The sequence below is a fragment of the Thunnus maccoyii genome, chromosome 6, assembly GCF_910596095.1.
Source record: "Thunnus maccoyii chromosome 6, fThuMac1.1, whole genome shotgun sequence".
In the NCBI taxonomy this organism is placed as follows: domain Eukaryota; kingdom Metazoa; phylum Chordata; class Actinopteri; order Scombriformes; family Scombridae; genus Thunnus; species Thunnus maccoyii.
Window position 1 is genome coordinate 21,931,648 of NC_056538.1, and position 25,993 is coordinate 21,957,640.

General features: G+C 39.4%; 1 protein-coding gene across 1 annotated transcript in view; it reads right to left on the minus strand.

The window, feature by feature from the left end:
* Positions 1-37: 37 nt before the first annotated feature.
* plch1 (phospholipase C, eta 1) overlaps positions 38-25,993 on the minus strand; it is a 57,799-nt gene continuing 31,843 nt past the window's right edge. Inside the window, exons 7-23 of the mRNA XM_042413151.1 lie at positions 25,323-25,526; positions 24,319-24,439; positions 21,573-21,744; positions 18,540-18,647; positions 15,737-15,892; positions 14,911-14,973; positions 13,108-13,202; positions 10,883-10,980; positions 10,602-10,781; positions 9,293-9,400; positions 8,153-8,277; positions 7,799-7,883; positions 6,519-6,665; positions 5,997-6,076; positions 5,792-5,851; positions 4,902-5,289; positions 38-3,936 (exon numbers count right to left, since the gene is read on the minus strand). Of these exons, the coding sequence (XP_042269085.1) occupies positions 1,199-3,936; positions 4,902-5,289; positions 5,792-5,851; positions 5,997-6,076; positions 6,519-6,665; positions 7,799-7,883; positions 8,153-8,277; positions 9,293-9,400; positions 10,602-10,781; positions 10,883-10,980; positions 13,108-13,202; positions 14,911-14,973; positions 15,737-15,892; positions 18,540-18,647; positions 21,573-21,744; positions 24,319-24,439; positions 25,323-25,526 (4,928 nt within the window). The 3' untranslated portion in view covers positions 38-1,198. The remainder of the gene's footprint in view (positions 3,937-4,901; positions 5,290-5,791; positions 5,852-5,996; positions 6,077-6,518; positions 6,666-7,798; positions 7,884-8,152; positions 8,278-9,292; positions 9,401-10,601; positions 10,782-10,882; positions 10,981-13,107; positions 13,203-14,910; positions 14,974-15,736; positions 15,893-18,539; positions 18,648-21,572; positions 21,745-24,318; positions 24,440-25,322; positions 25,527-25,993) is intronic.

Sequence of the window (25,993 nt, forward strand, 5' to 3'; positions counted from 1 at the left end):
TCAAATATTTCAATATTTTATTGCATTGGTAGGAAAATGCTCACATTCCTTTGATGAGCAACAATAGAAAGAAAAAAGGATGGTGTAACACTAAAACAATAAAAAAAAAACTTCAGCTTTGCCACCCTCCCTTTCTCAGCCTGGCCCCGTATAATTGTCACTCTGTTTTTTTGTTCCATTAAGTCATACAAAATAAAATAACCAGAACCAACAAGAGATTATTTTTGCAGTCTGTATCAAAGCAATTATAAAAATAAAAAGCTTTTAATTCCAAATCTTTGAATTTGCAATCAATTTTTCAAAGTCTACAAATCATAGAGAGCAACAAGTCCAAGCACAGAAGTATATATACTGTATTGCACCCAATACAAGCCTACATCCTCTGTTGTTTCCAATGCAACTACTGTATTTGTTCTGTGCAAATGTTGTTGGGCGATGCAACATCTACTGTATAAATTGGTGCATAGTCATGCTTGACATGTTCACAGGTAACATGCACAAAAACATAAATGTACAGTTAGAAATGGTTTTCAACTAAAATCCATCTCAGATTAAAAACAATGACAGGAATATTTACACACGACACAAATAAAGAAATACCACTGAAAAAAGAGGGAAGACTTACATTTGACCTTTGAAAAGTTGAACCCCATCTATTAAAATTAGCTGTTTGATTATTCTACACACTCAAATGATACAAAGAAAGACATTCCCTCTCTGCTTAAACCCCAATTCTTCTTTTTTGCTTCATATTCAATGTACGCAGTTTGGACAGTACATCACAGGGACAAAGATAACAAGTATCTGTACAATCAGTCTAGGAAGCCATTTGGAGGGAATCGAAGTTCCCACGTACATTTACACATTAAGCAGAATATAGACAATACACTGCCCGACTAGAAAGACCATTCACTATTGAATAGTGGACATTTCATAAAGGAAATTCATGCTGTCAGATCCAACCATTATATGTTTGATTATATGTGATGTTCCACTTATATCATACAGACTATATCTTTTTCTAGTAATAACCCAGAAAAAGATTTATTTGACTGTTATAAGGGAAACCTAATGATCTGAGAACATGGGAACAAACAATGGCAAGTATTTATTTCCTTGATCTTCTGGCTTTTGGTGTAATTGAACATCATAAAGAATCACACATGATCATTAATCTCATTTTAGATTATGGTCAAGGCTATAGTCTGAGCAGAAAGTAAACCTCGGGCTCTGACGCAAAGTGGGACGAGTCTACAGGTGGAAGAGAGTCATCTGTATAGTAGCGATCTCCATAATGGTCCCCATTTCCATAACGTAATGATGTACAAGCTCCTTCAGGAAGTCCCCTGTCCTCCAGCTCGCCAAGATAGCCTGCTATGTAAGAACCAGTAGAGTGTCTGTTGGCTGGTGGATTCTGTGAGGCTGATTTATTTCTCAATACAACCCCACCAATGCTGGCTGTACTATTGACTACTACACCCACCCGAGGCTTTAGAGCCTCTTGCTGTCTTTCACGGGCACGGCTGTTGATGTGACGCACTCGGCTTTGACTCCGAGAGGATAGGCGACGGGTAAGGAGTGGAGGGGAATCATCTATATCCCTGGGAGCAGAGGGTGCTATGCTTGTTGACTGTGAGTTTGCCAGTGGGGATTTTGTTTCCTGATGCAACTGAGGAGGCTGGGGCCTAAATTTGTCACTGTCATCCCCCTCCAGACTGACCAGTTTACGTAGCTGTTCTGTAAGTGGATCACAAGACTGCGATTGGAAAGTTACTTCCCCCATGGTGCCCATCCTCTTTTGTTTTCTCATATGTGGAGTGATAAAACTTCGACTAATAATATGGTATTTGCTCTGGAAGTTGCATGATATATCCTCAGAAGTCAGGTCTCCCAGGGACTTGGACTTACATGGGCTGGGGGCTGTGGAATCTATGGTACCAGACTGGGGACGAGTTGATAAAGGCCCTACATCCGAGTGTAGTGAAACTTTGGTTTCAGGCTTTGACTGGTGCCCAGTGTCAGTGAGGGAAACCTTTTGGTTCCGTGACTGCTTCGGGTTTGTAGTATATGATTGTGTTTGACTTTGGCTGTGTAGCTGGGTGTTTCGAGGAGCTGTAGACTCTGATGAGGGTGTAATGCAATCAAAGTCCAGGTGGCTGTACACTGCATCAAAGTCTGAAGAAGGGGAGTATAGGCCTCTACTGGCAGATTGGCCAGGGAGACTTTCATAAGAGGAGAAACCATTGTGGAAGCACCTTTCCTGCTCCCTCTCCATCTGTCTATACCCTTGCCTATCTTGATGAGATCTGCTCAGGATCTGGCTACCACTATAGCTCCTCTGTTGTGTGTAGGACATGTTGAAGTCTCTGTTGTTAAAAGCTTCAGGATTGCTTTGAGGGATGGGGTAGCTGTTCTGACGCAGTGGACTAAGGTTGGAGGATCTAGAGTCAAACGGTCTATGGAAGGGAGAAAGCTGCGAATTGGACTGATGTTGGAGGTGGTTGGACAGCTGATAGGAAGGTTGATTCATTGGGGAGGGACACTCTGAAAATGGTACACTGGACGGATATGATGGGTACTGTTTTTGAGGATGATGGTATGGCAAAGTCTGTTTTTGTTGAGAGTATTTGGGAGTGGACTCATTGGCTTGGTAAATAGCATGGCGTTTAGTTGGACTTGTGAGCCCCTCCCATGGGTGGCCATGTTTTGGCGAGGTCAGCATCATCTCCAAAGGATCCTCGTCAACATTTATCTCCACTTCTGCCAAAGCATTCCCAGCTGAGTCATGGAAATACTGCAAACAGTCATTGTTTACAGAGGAGCCCATGTGCCTTATAGAAGAACCTCTCTCTAGCTCCAGTATTGGTGTTGGTGGATCATACACCTCCTCATACACACTCTCCTCTGCCTCCTCAACTTCTTCACTTTCACCTCTCTTTCTGTGCATATCATCCCAGCCCACATTGTGCCCTTTCCCTAAACCCTGAACCGCCTTTGCTGGAGAGGAGCCCAAGCTGTTTGAGGGTGTGTCCTCCATAGTGTCTGCCTGAACATGGACTGTCTGTTTCTTCAAGTTGTACACTGATACAGGCAACAGCAACTCCTCATCCAGAATGGTGTACACCTCCTCAAGCTCAGCAGTTTCTGGGCTGGAGAGGAGGGCAGGAGCAGGCAGGTCTGCCTGGGAAATCTTGTGTGGTGAGTGGATTTCATGGTTTACATTACTTGTTTTTTGAGCTACCATTTGGGGACTTATCAGGTGTTTCTTGTTAGTAGATGCTGTGTTGGTCTTGAGAGGAGACCTCGAATCTGGCAGCACTTTAGGGGTGGTAGGCCTGAAGTTTGAGTGACAAGAAGGGGTATGATCATGGGATAATGTGAAATCGTTTTGGTCAACAGTGCTCTCAAACTGACCAATCAGAGCAGAAATAGAGCCACATGTGTCTTGCTCATTGCCTAAGGACACAGCGTCAATGAGTCTGGAGATGGTGCTGTTGTGCAAAGAGCTGGGACTCTTCAAATCACAGTCTATACTGACAGGGGAAATAGGGGGCACAGAGGAAGGGGCAGAAGAGGAGGATGAGGAGACTGAAGGTGCAACTGTGAATGTTGTGCTGCTTGATGATGTTTCTGGTTTATCTGATCTTATCTGTTTGTTGGTGGAAAGTGAGCTGACACTATTTTTCTCTGTCTCTTTGAAGATAATCTTTGATTTGTTGACTCTATTGTCTTCTGACTGGTAATTGACATAGTCTTCTTCACTTCTTACTTCTCCTCCACCAATGACCATATAAGAAGCCTCCTCTGGTTGGCCAAGTTCTTTATTTTTGTTGATGTATGTCTTAGAAGGGGAAGAGATGCCTTGTTCAATAGAAGCTGATGATTTGATGAGAAGGTCCACAGAGGAAGACCTGGGCCTGTCGAAGGGGAATGTTCCTATGGACGCAGATTATTGAACATACAGATTAGTAAAGATAGGATTATAAAAATACAATTTGATGTAGAACAAAAAGCCAACCAACAATTACATGACAACACTCCAGCCAATACAAGGCAATAGCAATACACAGACAAATGGATCACCAAGTACAACTGTGAAGGGGAAGCTGGAAAATGAGACTGTGGAGGAAGAATCCATGTTTGCGAACATCAGAATAGGAAAGAGATGGTCAAATGGGATTGGTTTGGTCAGATGGGATCAAATGACACAGCAATATATTTCTCAGACCACTTTCGAACAAAATACACTGGGTGGACGTAATACTGATATGTTTTTGAACGATGCAACCTTCAGACAATAGGTATTTTAGATTACCTGCAGGAATATCCTAGTCAGTTCTCTACTATAAAGAAGCACAACAAATGAAGATGGGACAGAAAAGGCATGTTAAGGTATCATGGAGAGTAGGTTGTAGTCTGTCAGTTTACATGGTTACTGCACATGAGTTTTTTAGATAGTTATAGCAGAACAAGTAAGCAAAGGAGTGAAATTAGAGTAGGTTGTAGTCTGTCAGTTCACATGGTTACTGCACATGAGTTTTTAAGATAGTTGTAGCAGAACAAGTAAGCAAAGGAGTGAAATTAGAGAAGGAAACATCTAACATTATCAACATGAAAAGCAATTCAAGTCAAAATGCTGCTTTAAAAAATGTGAACTCCATTCATTTTATCGCAAAAAAAGTGGCACTTTTGTAATACAGTTTAAAGAAATTACATGAATAGCAACTCATTGTTATTATTAATGTAACATATTACTGTGGCTTGTTTTGTTTCAGTACTAGATAATGAATCATGAATCTAATGCAAATTAAACTGGCATGGATGTAATCTGGGTATAATCTGCATAATTCCAAAATACATGTGTGAATGTATTTCTTTGACTAGGTCAGTAAAATACCCACCAATGACGGTGTCTGCACCCATATCATGCCGTTCCTTGTCTGGGGAGCAGAGGGACAGCTGCCCTTGCAGAAGCCTGTCTAAGGGCATGGAGATAGGTCTGTGGGTGAGGGGGGCTCGGGGTTGGTAACGTTTTTCCACACCTCTTTCCTTCCCTGACATGCCCTCTCCTGCTGCCCCTGCACCTGTACCATTCTTGTGGTCTGACATCGAAGCCACTGACTCTGACAGCGCCATCTTGGTCTTCTTCCGACCCTTTGCTGGGGCACTGGCTGTGCGCCGCAGGAGGTGATCACTGATGGAGCGTTTCCGAAGGCCGGCGGAGGTTGTATCCACAGAGGACTTAGAAGAACGGTTAAACAAACCCCGGATACCTCGCAGTTGACTACCCTGAGGGCAGGAGGAGCAGAACAGCAAGGAAACAAGAAGTGAAAAAAGATATCAGCAAATAAAGTGAACTTCTGATATAGACCAAATATACATTTTCACACATTACAGTTTGAAGTTAATTTTCATTGAAACAATGAAATAGATATGCCATCTATTGAACTCAGTTTACAAGTGTTATAAATGCATGCTTTTACATGTATTGCCTATAGATGGCACCCTTACCCCTCAAATTATCACAGCAAACAATATGTAAGTAGCCATTATGGATTATGCAGGCATGCTTACATTGCAAATTGTTCCATCTTTGTTGACAATGATACCACAACAGTTGAAAAAAATGTATTGTGAATAAAAATGACCTCATAAGTAAACTGTATGACTCAGTCGTTTAATGTCACACACAGACAAGTCAGTGCAAATACAGCTGAACACAAACTGCACTTATGCACTCATGCATTACTGTTTCATGCAAAACCACACAGAGCCTAGGTCACCAGGATACCTTGTTAGCTCCTAGAAAGTGCATTATGGTAAAGCTGGGGTTCAGGACTAGAGGGCTCCACTAGAAAGACAAAGGATTGTAGAGGCATAGCTTCAACGGATTGATATGTTGAGAAAAACATGTTTTTTCTGTTTACCTTCAAAACCATAATCTCATTTTCCAAAAGAGATTGCTACAGTGAACACCAGGAATGTACAGCACTCACCTTCCCATAGACATCGTGCACCGACACATGCACAAAGATGGAAGCCTCTGTCAGCCCCTCCAAGTAAACATGTCTGTAACCTGTTGTTAGTGATGAAGGGAGAAAGCATGTAAGAGAGAGAGTGAGTGGTAGAGAAAGATAACAACTGTCATCAGGCTGGTGATTGTGTAGTAGGTGCCTGGGGAGAGGGCATCAGGGGTTCAGGGACAACTCTGGTGGATGTGGACAACAAAAATAACCTGCAAAGCCATAGGTCTTTTACTTTACAAATCAAACAAATGGCTCACTAGACAAAAGATAATGTGCCTTATAGCCATAGCACTGCTAAAGCCATCAGGAAAATTATGTGTTTAAGAGTGAGTGTGTATTGGTGAGTCTGTCCTTCCATTTGTGTTAAATAGAGGAACTATAAAGAGTCTAACTGGCAGTGACAAACTGTGTCCTCTGTTAAGTTCATCACATTCGTACAAAAAGTTCTTTGTGTCAGATATAAATGAAAACACTGAAGAATTCTGCACAGACCAGGCATAAGGCTGCTGAAGGCAACAGTCCGTTGACCAATAAAGTCCCGTCCAATAGGGTCATGGTCCCAGACAAGGAAGCGCACCAAAGCCACCTCAGCCATGTGGAGCGTAAAGGACAAGGTCTCCTCCCATACTGGATTAAAACCTGAGAAAAATACACACATATAGTTTATGCTCATTAGGATGTGTTTCATCAGTATCTCCATCAAGCACAGATGTAAATCATGCAAGACTACATGTGAATGTAAATCTAGCAAATTGTTAAATATGTCTGAAGTAGTAGTGTGTCAAATGATGTATTTCATGGATCAATGCCCTGCACAATAATCTTATAATACTGTTGGGCTCCCAGGGCTCCATAACCTTTCCCAGGGCTTTTCCCTTCCCCCTGCCAGATGCCCTCATCTATGGAGGCATGTTAGCAAACCCCTCTGTTCTGCTTCCTTCATGCCTCTAATTAATTAATCTGACTTTTGATCCCACCAGTGTTCCACAGCCAAAAGTGTGCAGCATCTGTGGCTGCAGCATTGTTTAATCTCTGCTGTTTTTTTTAAGGATTGATGGCAATAATTATTAGAAGTTGCTTTTTGTCTGTGTGCCATACATACAGTATGATATGATCAACCCATTTATCTAATCCTCGGTTAGGAAAGCTCATGTCTCAGAGATCAATCTGTTTTATATGGGCAAAAGGTCTGCAATATAATTTGTTGCCATTATTTAACTGTGATCAATAAAATGTTACATCAGTAGGCCTTTTTTCCACAGCAGACATTTTAACTTGTCACAGTAGGAAAAGCACAGGTGTTACTAATAACATTAATGATGACTACGTTCTACAATATTCCAGGACCCTTAAACTGAAGCAGATAAATGGAATTCAGCCATCATTCATTTTATTGAGCTTTTCCTACTGTGTCGTGTCAAAATTTCATCTGTGAAAAGGAAAAATTCTTAAAATACAATAACAGTACTTAATGTAAAGATGATACAATTGAAGAAATCTGATCTCCTCTACAACAGTTATATTTGACTAAACTATGCAGGCCTGGCTAGATGTGACATGAAATACTCAACATCTCACCAAAGGGAACTCATCAGTCAAAGTAAAATTTGTAGGCAGTTAGGAAGCTGAGAAGGGGGGATGCTAATCAGATAATATAGTTCTACAAATTTAGAGTAATTTCTGTCCATTTTCTGTTATGTGAAATGACATTCAATAGTTCAGTGTGTGTACAGTATTTTGATATTGTTCAAGTCGATGTGTGTGTGTCTAACCATTGTCATCGACAACTCTTGTCTGTTCCTTGCAGCAATCAACTGGCAGACCGATGATCTCCACTTCAACAAACGGATCAATAATCTGATAGAGAAGGAAGGGCAGTGAGATGATAAAATGGCAATACAATTCTGTTATATTACGTTACATTAAATTAATTTGGCAGACATTATCGTTATGTTTTGTTGTAGTTGTTTTTGGAATTAAGTAAATGTCAAAACATTTAAAATTGTATGTCATGCCACCTCCTCTGAGGACCATATCTTGGTTGAACATATCTGAGTAGTCAAGTGTAACAGTGCATGTTTGTAGTTTTGTGTGTGAGAGAGACACAGAGTTCAGTGTGTTTGTACCTCTCCACGGTCCCCCAGCATGGAATCTGGTGGTTTGGGCAACTGCTGTCCGCTAATGATCTTGAGAATGAGCTGTTTCTTGGGGTAAGCTGGAAGTGGGTCATCACTGAATGGGTTGAAGGAGCCTGGAGGGAATGAAAGACAGCAGAGCAAGAACTTTGATTTATGTCATCACTTAATTCAAAAAATCTAAGCCCTCTCTAATCGCTGCGTTTGTTCCGGTTTCCAAATATTTATACACAGAATGTGCACAGGAAAAAATAGCAGATAAACTCTCATTTCTGCAACTGACTATATGACTATATGAACTATATGGATTTTGCTAAATTTATATTCAAATCTATCACATGTGAAGCCTGCCTGGGGAAAAACGCATCCATCGTTCTGCTTTTCTGTGTAGCTTACTCCTTAGTTGGATAATTCATATCACAACAAATAACAGGATATCAATATTGTAGAATCATGAGGATGGTATCATTTTTATGAATTCAGGAAGTGCAGAAAAATATATTCAAGCTCACTTCCCAATGGAATCCCAATGAGAGCAAACATTGCATTCAAGGAAAATATGGTGTGATGCTCTAGTTATCTCTTATTTCTTTTTCATGTAATTGTGCACAGATATGTTTTGAATATTTTACTCAATAAAAATATATATTGGCTCAGTGCAGCAAGCAGACACAGGCTATATATGCAGGCATGTTCTTAGTTAGATGGTAAATCAAAAGTTTGAGAGGTTAATCATAGATTGAGTAACACGTTTTATATTTTAACTAAACAGTTCTTATATTTTTTATTTTACTATTTCAACTACATAACAATATCAAATGGTATATATATTTCATATTTCAATATCAATGGTATGTATATTTCATTTCATGGTAAAGATCAAAAGCAAGATTATCTAATTCTCTGATGTAACTTTTACATTTAAAATCCCCTTATCCAATGTATATATTTTCCAGTATAGTTGTATTCCTACATATGACCAGAGCTATCCCTGAGCTTATAACTTGCTATTGTTTCATAGATCCAATCACAAAAAATATGCTCATTAGTGTTTATTTGCATGAACAAGCACTTTTTTGCATGCATGTATTTGTGCTTATTTGTGTGCATGCAGTATATTTGTTGTAGTACCTTTACACATGGGAGGGGGCTTGAGGACGTAGCCAATACCTCCATTCACCATGAACTTGGCTCTGTTGAGCTGCATCATTCTGCCCTCCGTCTGGTAGTTAAGGGCCACTAAAAGAGAAAAAAAATGTTTAGTTGCTAAATGTCACTTAAGCTCTACTCAGATAATACATTCAAATTCAAATAAGCTTTATTAGCATGACAGATCAGAAACTCATGTTGCCAAAGCAGTGCAGAAAATTATTAATATTGACAGATGATTTGCAATAAATATACAATAATATACAAATATCAACAATCATATGCAATATAATAAAATGCATTTTAAAGGCACATTTGCTACAGAGCTACAGAGCTTGTTTCTCTTAGAGTATGACAATATTTAACATATTTTGCAGCTATTACTGCCTGGCCTCCCTGGGTAGCCTGTTCTGCCTGTGACCGCCTGTTCCTATGGCCAGGCTGTGTCCATTCACTGACTCAATTATCATCTAGATATTGGTGCAGTACAAATAAACTAAAAATGAGACTGATTCTTCACTCTCCTAGTCATTATTTTTGCATTTATAAAATATTCCTCTTTGGTTTGTCCATTATTTTTTCTTTGTTAAAGGAAGGAACAAGCCTGCGTATCTATGTAACCTTGAAACCTTAATTAGTGAAAACAGATTAGCAAGAAAATAAGTGAAGAAAAAATGGAAAGAAAAAAGAAATAAATCACAAACATCTTCAAATGTAATCCAGCTCAGAGTTTGGCGTTTGTTTATCTTTTCATATATTTTTGCAAACCTACTGTGATAATTTCTTAAAAATGTTAAGAGACCAATATGCCTAAACTTAACTGAATGAAGCTAAATTGAATTGGTTGGGACAGGCAGGAATTCCTCGGATCTTGGATTGTTCAACTCTGTTCAGTTCCAGTGCGGATGAATATATTTAGTTCCAACCCTTTTTTTAACTCACCCATCTTATTTTTATTTATTTATGTATTTCTGCTTAATCCTCACAAATTCCTGTTCCAACTGTAACCCTATAAATACACTCACAGACACACAATCACAATCACACACACAATGCTGCACAACTGAGCTCACACTCTTACCCATTAGGCCCTGCACAGATGACTAAATCAGGACACTAGCACACCACAGAGTGTGATATGCATAAATGGAGTGTGTGATGAAGTATGTTTGTGTGTATGCAGTGTCAATTAATGATGGGGTATGTGACTTAAGGGAGGGCACCTGGTGTTTTCATTAAAAGACAAGCTCCACACGAGTCAAAAGCTTTGAGCGACAGACAACGGTCTTACCCAACTGACAGCCCACATTCCAGTAAAACTGGGGATTAAAATTGGACGAGTCAATGCGATAGGCTGAGGGATAAATCCGTGACAGTTGCCTCTGGTTGAATGCCAGGAACTCTTCAGCTCTGTGATTGACCATAGATTGGGCTCTGGTCTCACTAAATGACAGAACATCACCTGGAGTACCTGAAGAGGAACATTGGTTAGGCATGAGTAAATGTCTTGAAAGGAAATATTGCAATCCGCCTATTTGCTTGTGTGTGCACAGTTAGAGCTTAATGTTTCACCTTCATTCAGACACTCCTGTGAAGCAACAGAGTTGGTGAACACCACCAGGTTTGACAGATCTCTACTCAGTTTCATCGTCTTCCTCTTCCTTCCACCCCTAAAACAATTGCCAGATGACAGAGGACAATTGCAAGAAAGGACAGAGGAGAGTGAGTGAGATCATGTATGTATACATGAGACCAGTCAAGTAAGACAGATATGAAGTAAGCCATGCACATACACATATACCCATTCAAGCATTTACATTGGCAAAAGCACAGCAGGCGAGAAAGGAATGTCCATCAGCGAGGCAGCTTGCAAACGGCAGGAAAGAGCATCAAAGCAAAAAGCTTAATAGGGACCAGAGCGCATGCAGTGCAGCAAGACTCACACACACTCACTTACAACTACACATACACAAAGTCATGCACACGCAATCTTGCATGGGAACATCCAGTCACATAGACGCATGCTTGCAGGAATCTGTATTGTGACAGTTTTCAGGGACATGCATATATGAATATGCAACCAGGAACAGATAATGGAGGAACAAAGAGAGAGACAAAGGCCTGGTACACAGAAACCGACTAAAGGACGGGGAAAAAATAGCTGAATTTCCATACTTCTTGCCCAGTGATCACACACAAAGAAAAAGGAAAAAGGAGACAGAGCTGCTCAAAGAATGTGTGTGAAAGAGAATTGGGCTGTGCTCAAGTTGCTATGGTCTCAATTCGATTTTTTTTCCCCTCATTTGTGAATCAGATCTGTATTTTAAAACCATAGCATGAACAGAGAAAAAAACACTTTGAAGTCTGATTTTGGCCACTTTTATATGTGGTCCTAAATGTCACGAATGTCTTATTTGTGGTAATGGAATGTCTATCTGAACACTGATATCCGAGCTTATGTGGCATTTATGTCGTTCGAATGAAACATTTGTCTTAATTCCATGCTGGCGTACTGGAGGAAAGATGGAAGACAACTACAGTGGAGGTTTTCAGCAGAGGAACAGTGAAGTGGAACATTTGAGATGCATAGAAGCGAAACTCAAAGTGACATGGGAAGCAATGGAAAGTACATTTACTCAAGTACAGTACTTGTGTACAATTTCAAGGTACTTGAGTATCTACATTTGATGCTACATTATATTTATACTTTTTTTGTACTTTTAACTCCACTGCATTCATATCACAGCCAGAAATACAGTTTCAACTAAGAATTTAAAAAATAATTAATAAAAAAATAAAAAATGATTTAATAAAACATGATACATTGTTGTAGATTAAACCACCTATAAATAAAGAAGTTAAAATTAGCTCCACTTTGAGCAACTACAACTTACAATTTACAATTTACACGTTAATACATCAACAATAATGATGTAATAATATAATAACTCTGACAGGGGGCATTCTATATAATTTACTTTTGCTTCAATTTTATTCTGTTGCCAGAACTTCTGTACTATTACTAAATAGAATTTTGAATGCAGGAGTTTTGACTGTAATGGAGAATTATTTATAATGCTGTATTGCTACTTTTGCTAAATCAATTATCTGAATATTTTTTCCACCACCGATGACAGGAAAATGTCTTTAATATCAAAACAAAGACTAAAACTACCTTTAAAGAATGTGAATCTTTAACAAAAGAAGCAATAACATGTTCTTTTCAGACATATTTATACAATACACCAAGCTATGAGCCAGTGGAGCTTCGTGACGACACCATATGCAATGCCTCTAGTCATAGCCTCAATTTCACTCATCACAGGTGTTCTGTCTTTGGTCTTTTGCACTTGTGAGTCATTTCAGGAAAGTGATTTTCTACAATAAAAAATATCATGTGAACAGAAAAAAATAAAAAATCTGGTCTGAGCATGAAGTCATAATTGCATAATTAAGCAAGATTTGCAGAGTGAACGTAGCCTAGGACTTAAAGAAAAGTATAGAAGTAATGATTGTTGACTTTCCTGATGTCTTTTATCTGACAGATTATAGATTTTACATGAAAGGAGAAGAAGTCAAAACCAGTCTTCTCCTCCTTCCCTATAAGTGGTGGCTATAGGCTTGAAGTCAAGAATTATTTTCCTCACTCAAACATAAAAGATTACTGAGCAAGCTTTAGCTGTATGCATGGCACTACTGATGCTTTGAATTGTTTAACGCTCCCAGCAGTCAGCAACTATCAAAGCTCTCATTTGTCAGGGAGTGTCAGTGTTGTGGTGAGGTAGGTCAAAGGTCACCTGTTGAACTGTCCTCCGACTTCCCTCCCAGACCTCTCCTGACTGTCCTCCTCCTTGTCCACACTTTGGCATGTCAGCCTGGATTTGGAGTGCCTCTGGACAATGAACAGACACATACATGACTATATTAACAAACACAGAAGTAGCACTGCAAAGACAGATTGCTTTACTATTTTGTTCTATTTTTCTATTTTTGGCACATTGAAAAGCAGAAAAACAGTGTTTATATTCTTGTTGCAGGTTACTCTCAAGTTCAGTTCTGATAAATGTGTTCAATACACATCATACATGATACCACCCACACACAAACTTGCAGTATATGGGTTCTTTAGTGGGCAGAGGTTGCTGATAGTGTGTTTTTCACAAATTGTATGTGTTTCATAGATGTGTGATTCATAGTGTTGTTATTGTAGTAGCAGTTTGTGAGTTTATGCATGTCGGTGGGTGTTTTAGGTATAGCTTATGTAATTCTAGTGAGTGTGTATTTTGTGAAGTGTATTCTTCTTCAAGAGAAGCAACATCTCTATTAGAGCTAAAGTGGAGTTGAGAAGAGGATGAGGGTCGCAGTAATTACAGGGTTTAGGCTGCTTGCCAGCAGATTACATGCACCCATGCATGCACACATATACACACACACACACACACACACACACGTGGGAGGATGCATAATGTGCAAAGACAGAGGCATAAAAGAATGAAGAGGAGATGTAAGCGGGTAAACAGAGGAGGGGACACAGTGCACAATGAAAGGTAAAAGAGAAGCAAATTGATAGAGGAAGAGAGTCAGTGGAGAGTGGGGAATAACTAGACTGAGAAATTAGAATATGTAGAGAGAAAACAAAACCAAATAACCATTCATACAACATTGATGCACAAACCCATTTTTTACCAAATTAAAAAAAAACCTAAAATGAATAATATATTGGCTTGATGCTAACTGTATCACAAAAGAGAACCCGAGGGACTAGAAACCATCTTGATCAGATGCACTATAAGCATTTCTCCCTGGGTCTACACCGCTAGCAGGTTTCTGGAGGACAAACATACCTTAGAGGAGATCTAAATCAGGACAACACATGCTTTTGATCCACATGTATAATTCACAGAATGTGCATAACACATGCATTCTCTGCATTGATCAGCTGTGTGGAATTGCAAGTTAAATATAGCAGTCTTAATTATGACCCTGCTGACTGAAGATAACTCTACAAAAGGTGCAATATATCTAAATTTTCTATCTGTGACTTTATGGAGGCAGGTTTCTGTTTCGCTTCCCATTAGTGACACTAATCGCTCTCTTAATCTTACAAAGATATCACACCCTTGTCTCTATTGTTTGAAAAATATACTTAATGGGCAGTTTATTACATACACCTTGCTGTACAGTGGTCTTTTAAGAGCCCTGACACACTAAGTGAACATTGGGCATCATTGAGATGTCATTGCTATCCTCTACTTGTAATATTTTGTGATGTTTCCAGCACCGTTGGCTCTACTCTGTTCTGTCATGGTCATTTAGCTGATTGAGAATGTAACAGTAAATTGTGACAGAGTTCTGTCTGACTGTTCAGCAGAGAGAAACAGTGAATCAGTTCAGATGAGTAAAGAATGTGTAAAATATTGTCCAATAAAAAATGTCTGAAGAAGGAAACTTCCTCAAGGTCTGTTATCCCTGTGGTTTGAAGTATCAAATTATTTCATTACCAACCAATCTGAAGCCGAACACAAATTTCCCATTTGAGAACCCACAAATAGATCAAAAATCAAGCAAAAAATAGCATCCTCTCTTTCGATGCACCTCACCTTCTGTTTGAGCGTCGTGATGAAGGATCTGCTCTGGGATTTCTTCAGTACCCCTTTGGAGCTCTAGATACAAGGAGAACACACTCAGAGACTCTTTTACATGTGTATTTGTGTGTGCTTGTTTACACTCGTGTGTGGAGCATTTGGTGTGAATCTAATAACATCCACATTAGCACCCAGTGAGTCACTTAAACCAGAAAGCTCAGTAGCTGGAGGGTCTGCAACAGACATCAGCCAATAAACCACAGCACAGCTGAAAAGGAGAGTGGGGGAGACATAAGAAAAGGAGAGACGGAGAAAGAAGACAAATTATAGTAAGGAAGAGCATGACAGAAAAAGCTGTGGAGACAGAATGAGGTAAAGGGAATCACCAGCAAAGCAGGAGTAGAAGAAACAGAATAGGAAACCCTGATACACACCACCCACTGTGGGTGTTGGGAAACGGCTGTCAGGAAACTGAAGCTTCTAAAAATAGCACAAGATACAAGCAGGGAAATTAAATATTAAGTAACACTGCAGACATTTAGTTTCTCATCACTTTAGGTCTGTTTTGACATGTTTTAGATGAAACACCGCCCATGCATGTGGAAATAGGGCAGTCCCTGCAGAGTGGCCTGAGGAGGTGCTGCTTGTCTGTGCATTGTTTGTGTGTTCAGAGGGTGTGTTTGACCTGTGGGTGGTGTAGTAACTGGTCTTTATTTTTTCCCTCCATGACTAATACCATGGCCTAGTTTTTATCCCCCCTCTCCTCTCTTTCTTCTCTTCATCTGTTGATGTGTATTACTCTGCTGCATATGCATCTCTACACATCGCCTTGGGGCTGTACCTGCCGCAGGTTCTTCTGCAGGCCCTGGTGCGTGGCTCGGAGCAGGGCTCTGATGCTGAAACTGTCCGTATCTTCCTTGTCTCCGATGCGAGATTCCTTCAGCAGAGAGTCCAGTTTCTTTCTGATGTGAGACTCCACCTGGTGATGACCATTACCCTGTGTGAAAGCAAATGAGAGTAGAGTTAGAGAAAGGCAAGGAAGCAAGAGACACATGGAGGTCATTTCAATAAAGGTGCAAGGACATATTTATGGACAGGAGATGATGGAGAGTATTGCTATCTTGGAACAAGGACACACAGTGTCAGTGATGCAAAACCCCTGAAACAAGGCCCAGGTAATATTAACAAATTGCAGAGCCACAGCGCCAGCAGTGACACGTGCAGTATCGGCTCAAAAAGCACAAGAAAACTAATAGAATAGAAGTGCAGATGTAGACATACAGATGTGTGCCATCTACAGGCACACATCTGTATGTGTGCCTGTATAATATTTTTTTTCTACTATATATTGTGAAGAGTACAGAATTTACACTGCTCTGAGTCTGAGTGCTGAAAAAACTTAATTTGATGCCTTCTTTACAGATGTTTAGACAAGGACAAAATTAAAAGTTTATTTGTTTAAATTGCAAAATGTTCAATAACGTGTAAACATATATAAACAGGCACAGGTTTCATAAAATCATTGTCATTTTGTGTAATCACTGACAGTCTCACAAGGTAATTTTCACATATAAAATGTGACACATTGCATTGTGGGATTGTTAGCAGTATTTTTGCACCATTAAGCAAAAATACTGTTTTTTTTCATTCCCTTGGGGGAATTTTGAAGGGCACCGTACATTTCATGAATTTCACACTCAGAATTTGGACACTCAAAAAAATGGCGGCAGGTAAATATGGTGCACTATATAGTAAACAAAGAGTGATATTTAACAAAGCCATAGTGAGCTGTAACACTCACTGCCTGCAGGTGCCACAAGTGTTCAAATTGTGGAAGCTATTACTTTTCTTGCCTCGACATCAACATATCTACATTTGCAGGTCTAAACTGTTTCAGGTACAAGTTGGGATGTATAGAACGGACTACGGTTGACATCAACCAGAGGGGAGCCACTTGAAGGCCCGCAACAAGATGTCTGGGAGTCAAAGAATTTTACAGGCCTTCTGAAGACTGCATAGCTTGTATATGGTGGCCTGAGCCATTGGTGGAAGACCCATAATCTTGGAGTACTGACAACATTATGTGTCATTTTCTTATCACAATATTAGTGCATTGATATCAACTGCTGTGAAAGCTTACTGTACAGCCAAAGTTATGCTTATCTCTATCTGGTTTAATGAGCTCGATAGAAAACCTCTCATCAGTGGAAACCTGCCACCACCGTTTTAAAATAGCAATGATCATCCAAAGTGGCATCTGTGGCCTCATGCCTCTAGCTAAATGTGGAAGAATGATGCCATACTCAGTCACACAAGTGAACCAGGAAAATGACTGGAGTGTATTCCTGCTTTAAATATGATGAGGAGAACCCTGGCACTACTGTAGTATAGATTTACATGTTGCTGTATTGTTTATCAATTCAAATAAACAGCAAGTTCTAATTATTTTTACGCTTGCTTTGGCTTCATACTTATAGCTGCACCATTAAGCATTGATTATCCCAAAACATTACTGCAATGATGATCAATAAAACGTTACAAGTAACAACATTACAGCCCAATTAGTGAACTCATTACCCCAAACACAATACCATTAAGATCCCATTACCTAACTTCTCTTTGTGGTGCATATGCATAGAGAAAGGGTTTGATTCTCTAATATTAGTTCAGTTTTTCTGTTTTTTCTGCCTTTTTAAAAATTAACAGACTTAGAATAGAGCCAAACAAGGAAGCTGCCCAGACAGACAGCAAGCAAGGATTATTTTATTTCTTTATTTTGATAATAAAATATTTTAAAGGTAAAAAATTAAGATTAAAGGTAAAAAGATTAAGATTTGAAAAACACCCTATAGTATTCTCAATTTCTTCTACAATAACTGTTTTATTAATCAAAGTGTCATTTTCATTAACTGAAGCATACATTCATTCATTTAAATCTTTTTGCCACTCTTCTGGTTTGAGTGGCATGTAGAAGCATGGGGCAGAGGTCTCTGTGACAGGAGAAAAATAGGGATTTCACAGCTACTTCGCTGTCTGATTCAAATGGTTAAAGTTCTTTTAGAGTAACTTAGTGTACTTGCTAACACACTTCCACCATGTCTACGCAGGAGGCATAGCAGAGCAGCAGCAGAAGCAAATGCTCCACTTGTTTGTCTACGCAGGAGGCATTCAGGCACAGTGTTGAGTGAGGGTCACTGCTCAGAACTCAACTCACAGTCACTGAGGTAACGAATGTAAAATGGAGGAAAATAGACATAGTGTAAAAATATGCTTTGGGTTGTGGTTATGCACATATAGCATGAGTGAAACATGATTTCAGCTTGTGCATGTACAGGTGTATTTGAGAATTTTAGATTTCAAGTAAAGAACAGGAAAAAGAAGTGAAGTCCGATTACCATTGTTTGTTTACATAGCCTCCGGAGCCAGTCAGAGGTCTACTGTATAGACTGTATATAAAGATGGATGTAGTGAGATGTGATGTCACCCATTGGATTGCATTGGAGCTGGTCTAATTAAGGAGTTTTAAACTGTAAATCATGCAGGTTATTCCTGTAGAGCCCCAGAATAAAAATATAGACCTGGAAATGTATATGTTATATCCCATTTAACAAACAATTAACAAAGCTCTCCCCTATCTATCTTACATTACTGCTCTTTAGCTTGAAGTCGTCCTCAATTTCATCAGCGCTGTCATCATCGGACACTTCCCCTTCCTCAGCGTCCGCAGACAGATAGGCAGGTAGACGCTTCCCCTGGATAGAGAGAGGGCAGACAAAGAGACGGAAGGAGAGTGGTAAATATACATTTGACCCGTGCACATATGCAGTATGATCCTTCTCTCGTCTCTTTTTACACTTTGTATACACAAGAACGCCCACACAGGTTGCACCCTTAAGATAGTCCAGGAATAACACTGCAGAATGCAATATGTTTCACAGACACATTAAGGTAGCCTCTCTCAAAACTCTTTATGTGGCTCCTTTCCCAGTTTATATAGGAAGAGTGAAAGCCATTTATGCCACATATAAGCGCACATGAAGGCACAAAACACACACTCCTGCACACACAAACACACAACATGTACAATCAGTTGCTGATTCTCTGAGAAGCTCCCTGAGCAGCTCTTTCAGCAGAGTGGAAGCCCATTAGTGAGCCATTCTGACGTGTGAGTGGGAGTTGAGATTTTCTAAGCTTCAAAATCAATGGCAGACTCCAAGCTTCCTACAGTACATTGAGTCTCTCACTGGCGGCTGACATCACCGGCCTCGCTTTAACTGCCGCCACATGTAGTCTATCCCCTCTCCCTTCTTTTTGTGATTGTCAAAAACCCTTACACCGTTTTCTTTATTGTCTTGTGACTCTCCGGTCTCTCGCTCCTCTGGGGAATGGAGAGAGGTCCCCATCTCTCCTCCCCCTCTCTGCCCTCGTTTGAGAGGGCAGAGAGGGGGAGGAGAGATGGAGGAAAACTGTTAGAGAGGTGCAAAGGGCTTTATAGAAAATCAATAATGTTCTTTCACTTTTTAGACATCTGGCTGGGGAGGGACAAAGCCGGAGTTCCCTTTCTCCAGGGGAACAATGCAGGCTTTCTTCACATTACAGATAAAGTCAATTTTATCTGGTTCTTATAAAAAAAATCCAATAAATACTAAAAGCTCTTGCACATCCAGAAGCTCTCTCTCTCTGTCTCTCTCTCTCTCTCTCTCTCTGTCTCTCTCTCCTCTCTCTCTCTCTCAGCTGTTTTTTTTTTTTTTTTTTTTAGTATGATCATATCAAACTCTGTCACTGATCATCTTGATGCACACTTGTCCTGCCTTTTGAGAATTCATGACAACAGTAGGTACTGCAACAAGATACGCTTGTGGGGCTAGACGATATACAGTATCTTTTGAGAAACATTAAGTGTGCCATGTCGATGAATAGAAACTTTTAACATCTGCTTTTGACTTTTAAAATTATCAGATGACTGAAAGAGCAGAGCTAATATTATATGTAATCTTTGTGCTGGTAAATTCAAACATCACAAGGTATGACACCTATAAAAGTCCTCATTCATAAATGACAAAAGGTTCTTTGTCAGTGCCTTTCAAAACAACCCATAAAAGCTTTCCAAAATGACATTTGACTGATTTCTGATCTGCCATCTCTATGTTTGGTTAAAGGATTAGTTCGAGTTAGTTAGTTTTGGAAAATGCTTATTTGCTGTCTTGCAGAGAGTTAGATCGATAACACTCATATCTGTCCATTAAATGCAAACCCCACAACCAGTCATTTAGCTTAGCTTAGCATAAAGACTGGAAACAGCGGGAAACAGTTACCCTCACTCTGTCCAAAGTTCACTAATTAATACTTATTTTGTTTGTTTAATCCATACAAAAACCAAAGTGTAAAAAACAATTTAGGTTTATGTGACAGACTTTTTCTTGGCCAGGCGCAGTGATGAGATAAACAATTGAACAATTGAACAAGCAGCTAATGCTGACATTTTTCTTGGGAAGACAGTCTCTAAATATGAGTGAAGATTTCCACACAATTTTGATCAAGACCTTCTATTATATTTGTATGACCTTTCATATTAATGTTTTTATTCTCTTATGGTGACAGTGTCTTGCCACATGTGAATGTGATTAGATGATTGTAGTGTCACTGGTCATTTGACTATATTTGTGCCTCATTTCCCTCCTGTGGGTATTTGCCTGAGGAACACCTGTAGTCGGTCAAAACACTGCAAATTAAGAAAAGGGAGCTCTGATTCAGTGTGCAGGTGCCCCTTGTATCTAGTTTAATCAACAGAATACACCAGACCACAGTCCTGTACCTTTTGGAGCAACTTTTCTGTCTGAAGTTGTGGGGGTGTTTTCATGGCTGAATATGTGTGCTACCTGTGGTTCCTTAATTTCAAGTTAATGGAAAATGTATTATTTATTATTAACTGGGGGACCATTTCATATTGAAGCTTTGTACTAAGCTTTAAAAGCTTACTAAGTTATGAGGTTAGAATTAGGAGAGACAAAATGATGCTGTTGCAGCCTGTCTTGTGGTAAAGTTTTATATTGTTCAGTCACTCGGTTATTTCAACCAGGTATTTGGGGAATATAAGATTCTTTGTGATGCTGCCAGAGATGAAACACAGCATATATTTTTCATGGAATGTCAGCATGTTTTAAAAGATTAATTTAATCATAGTTAATTGCACAATTGGTGCAGATAATAGAAATTTAAAATGCAGGTTTTGTCTGTTTTTGTACCTCTGTTTGTGTATGTGCACTTGTATGTTGGAAAAGATCTGTCACTCTGTCATCACATGCCAGCATCTCGTCCTTCTCTCTTTTCATCTCTATAATAAGATGGCCTAGTTTTGTCCTCCTTTCCTCCTTTTTCTTCTCTTCATCTGTTTATGGGTAATAATTAGCTGCCTCGCAGCGCCTTTCCCATTCCCTGTCCTCAGTACAGCGACGCTCATGAAGCAAAATATGTAGCGATAACAAGCGCTCCACTTTCTTCACTGAACTAAGAGGAAGGAAATTGAGAGAGTGTGATGCAGAGGCTTTCATTCTCAAGTGCATTAAATGACCAGGCATACTCTATATTTATTTATTCATTCAAAATATAACCTGTCAATCCACCCTCCATCCATCCAACCATCCATTGTTATTAGCAAGCCAGTTTTGTATTCTTACTTTGATGAGTATCTTGCCCTGCAGGCTGTTAGGACTGGGTAATGTCTTGGAGTCTCTGTTCAGTGCATCTCCCACGTCCAGTTTGTCTGCAAAGATTTCTCGGAGATATTGAGCAATCTTCTTCTGCTGCTGGATGGTACAGTGGTTCTCTATGGACAGAATTACTGGGTATCTGAAAGAAAAAACAAGACATATTCAGGTTTCCATAAATGATATAAAACCTGTCAGCAGTTATAAAATGTGTCTGGAATGCAGTCAGTGCACTGAAGTGAAACTGATCTGCTGACATGAGTGTGAATGACATTTCAAACTGTACTTCCATTTCTCAAGAACACAGAAGAGTTAAATGATAAAAAATACTGCTGAATAGACACCTCTTCACCTCTTTGGCATGGTGTGTGTTTGTCCATGCGTGTGTGTGTGTGTGCGTGTGCGTGTGTGTGTGTATCTGTGTTTTCATTTAGAAAAGGTGTAATGACTTGTGGCCACACAGCAGCACAGCTCAAATGTCACGTTTGTCAGACTGACAGCTCTCCCTCAGGGGACACAGCCCTGCTCTCACCTCTACCTCTGATCCACAAAACACACACACACACACACACACACACACACACACACAAAGAAACAGGTCCTCTGCCAAAGACAAAAAGAGAAAACAAAGACAGTAAAATCCAAAGTCATTTTATTTCACAGACAGTGACATCCTGGAGCTCCTCTCAGGTGAAACAGTGAGGTGGCTCAATGAGCTGTGTAATGTGTGTGTGTGTGTGTGTGTGTGTGTGTGTGTGTGTGTGTGTGTGTGTGTGTGTGTGTGTGTGTGTGTGTGTGTGTGTGTGTGGTGTGTGTGTGCGTGTGTATGTGTCTCGGTGATGTGGGAGGGCGCAGAGACTCCCTCCATTTCAATACAGCCAAGAGGCCATTAATCATATTAACAGGTGGCACCCATGATAAAATATTATCAGAATGTAAAAGGCGAAAACAGCAGCAGGAGACACAAGCAAGAGAGAAAGATAACGCACAGAACGTTCAGTTTATTAATCTGTTTTTGCTTTCAGCATTATTACAGATTACTAATTATGAAGGTGTGTGAGAATGTGCAGGATTTTCTAATTAGCAAGTGTGAATGTTAGCTTTCAGGAGGCTACACTAAACATATGGTTTTTAAATAAATTTAAATTGCAGTGGAACACAAAGATCAGTAGTTCAGACAACTTTGTAAAACATGGTTGTACCTGTAGCGTACAGTCAACTCTATAAAATAAATGCAAAAAGGGTCAAATGAGGTTAAGTCAAGACACATAAGTGGTGGCCATTAACAGTGTTTTCATGGTAAGTTTTCATCCATGCACTTAAATTAGTTAAGTTGTTGTGTCTCTCCAACTGTCTTAGTTAATTACAATTTACTTATTTTATTTTATATTTTATTTATTTTCTCATCTGTCTGTTAAATATGAAACTACAGCCAGGAGAAACAGCTAGCCTTGTGCTATCCAACGATTTTAAATAATCTGCCTTCCATCCACCTCTTAAGCTCAATAATTAACATGCTATACCTAATTTATTCAACTCATACAATGACCAGTGTGTAGACAAGTGTAAAAATGTCAAGTTGTGGTTCTATGGGGGTTTGTGTTAAGCTAAACTAACCCCACCGCTGAATGTAGCTTCATATTTTCCAAACAGGTAGACTGGTCTCAATCTACTCATCTAACTTTCAGCAAGAAATCCAAGAAGCATATTTCCCAAATGTCTTAAAGACCAACAACAGCTATAGATTACATGCCACAATGCTACAAAATTGAAAAAACGTAACGATTAAACGTTAGGGTGATGAGAGAAATTTAAAGGACACACAATCTAATCTGGTTGTAGTTAAAGTTCCAAGCTAGTGCCTAATATATTTGCACCTCTGGTTTAATTACATAATTTGTAACTACTCCAGTACTGTCAGTGCTTTTGAATAAAATAAGTGGTTTTATAAGGAAGTTGCTGCCATCATAAGATGCAAAAGACTTCAAAGTGAGCCAATATGGCAGCAGGAAGCTGCATCATTCACCACTTTGTTTGGGTATTGTTGGACCCAGCAGAGACAAACAGTGGCTCCTCAGGGGAGCCAGAGGAAATGCTACTGTGCAGATGGCTCAGTAATAGGTGCTAATTACTGCCAGGAATCACAGTGTTTTCTGAAAAACACCAACCTGGCTGTCTAAATGTTGCAAATGTTGTTAAACCTGGTGGGGAAACCTTGCATCAAATTCATAGATTTTTCATTATAGCAGCATGAGAAATGCTGGTTTGGGACTAGTTCCAGAAGGAAAAATACAGCAGTTCTGCAGCTTTTTAAATTAGAGAGGAAAAGCCTTTTATGGCTGGGTTGATGCTATCTCATTCCATACTGGAACATAAAGCAACACAATTAAACAGTAGAGGACTATATACAATCAATAATACAATCTGCGGGTGCACGTAAACACCATAAACCGTGGAGAAATGTTGTGCTGTTTGTCCTGAAGCAAAGAATATTATTTTCTTTACTGAATGTCAACTAGAAATGATGTTTCAGTCAGATTTATATCTGAAAAAAACTGAAGGAGAAATAAGTAAATTGCCTTTTTTTGGCACTCCATGTCATTTTTCTCCCACTACAATACTTATGGGAGAATGTAAGTGCCTAGTCTCCATAAAATGTCACAAACATTCACACCCAATCACACACACATATACACTGTGGGGAGCTTCAACTCACTGGTTATTTATGAAGGCATATTTATTTATGGTCTCTATGACAGACTTGAACGTGATCTTGGAGGTCAGAGTGTAGCCATGCTGGACCATTGGCTCTCCATCAGGACCATCCCAACAGTCCACTGCAGGAAAAGAAAGAAGAGAAGAGGCATGAATATAGAAAACATTTTGTGTCTTATTCTCATCCTGACATTCAGAATCATGTTACTCTTTTAACTTTTCTGTCTCCTCTCACTGTTCATCTTTGAATATGAGAAAGCGAATGTATATGTGTGTATTTTATTTAGGTTTGATATCAGAGTTCTCATCCTCAGCAATTTTGTGTCCTACTAACAAACACTGGTGTTGATTCATTCTGGGACACAAAATAGTGTCAATATAAGTAATGTTCAGGCAATAGAATATGTATGATTTTTCTACATTGTGGGGGTTTTTTGCATTTCAGTGTTGCTGCATCTGTGGGCTTGTTTAAAACATTATTACTAAATATAAACACACTAAAATGGGCATTGGGTTTTAACTTGATAGCATTAACAAAATATATGCTTACAAATTGCTAAGCAGTAAACATCTATTGCTAAAAAACATAAAATATCCTTCATATTGGTTGTTTTATTCCATTTTAGCTCAAAACTGAATAGTGCCATTTGGGATTAAAGTTTGTGTGTTGCAATTACAAGAACTCACAAAAACCATCAAGTCCAAGCACAGTAGGCCTTTTTTCATAATGGATGTTTTGAGTTTCACAGTAGGGAAGCATAGGTGTTACTTATACATTTAACAATGGTTCTGTTCAACTCAAGTGTCCCAGTAAGTTATGAAAGTGTCACAGTGAGTCAGCATGGACCCTGAAACTGAAGCAGTCAAATGGAATACAGTCATCATTAATTTCATTATTTATGCCTGTGTTTTTTCCAGTGTGACATGTTAAATGTTTTCCATGACAAAGACCTATGCACAGTCAGAGTAGTCTGGTATGGTATTTAAATATAGACGTATGCTTACCCTCCACGCAGCGGCAGCCGGACTGCAGTACCCAGGCGTACATGTCGGTCTTGGAATGAGAGAGAAGCTGGTCTCCAGTCAGATATGTGTTGTGAGAGGAGGCGATGAAGTAGTTACACAGAGGCTGCTCCATGTCTTGATTCACCTCGTGGTGCAAAGGGTTGAAAATGTCACATGTTGGACTGCGCATGAAACTCGTAAAACCTGAAGGGAAATACAAATATATGAGAAAAAATACTGAAGAATCACAACAGGCGGTAGGTCGGTCCACCATTTTGTTGAAAACTGAAATATTATGGTTGGATGGATTGTCATGAAATTTTAAACAGACATTCATGCTTCTGAGAGGATCAATCCTACTAATGTTGGTGATTCCCAGAGTTTTTATCAAATGCCACCATGAGGTTGACATTTTTCCTTTTTATTGAAGTGCCTGGACAGCTATCAGATGGACTGCCATTTCATTTGGTATAGATATCTTAGTGGTGCTCTAAGGATACATTTTGATCCTCTTTCATCCACTTTTTCTCTAGTGCCCCCAGAGGGGTCAAAAATTTAAAAAAAAAACCCTTTTGTACAAACATTCATGGTCCCCAGATGATGCATCCTAATGATTTTGGTGGTCCGCTGATGTTTCCTCTATCTCCACATGAGGTTGACATTTGTAGTTT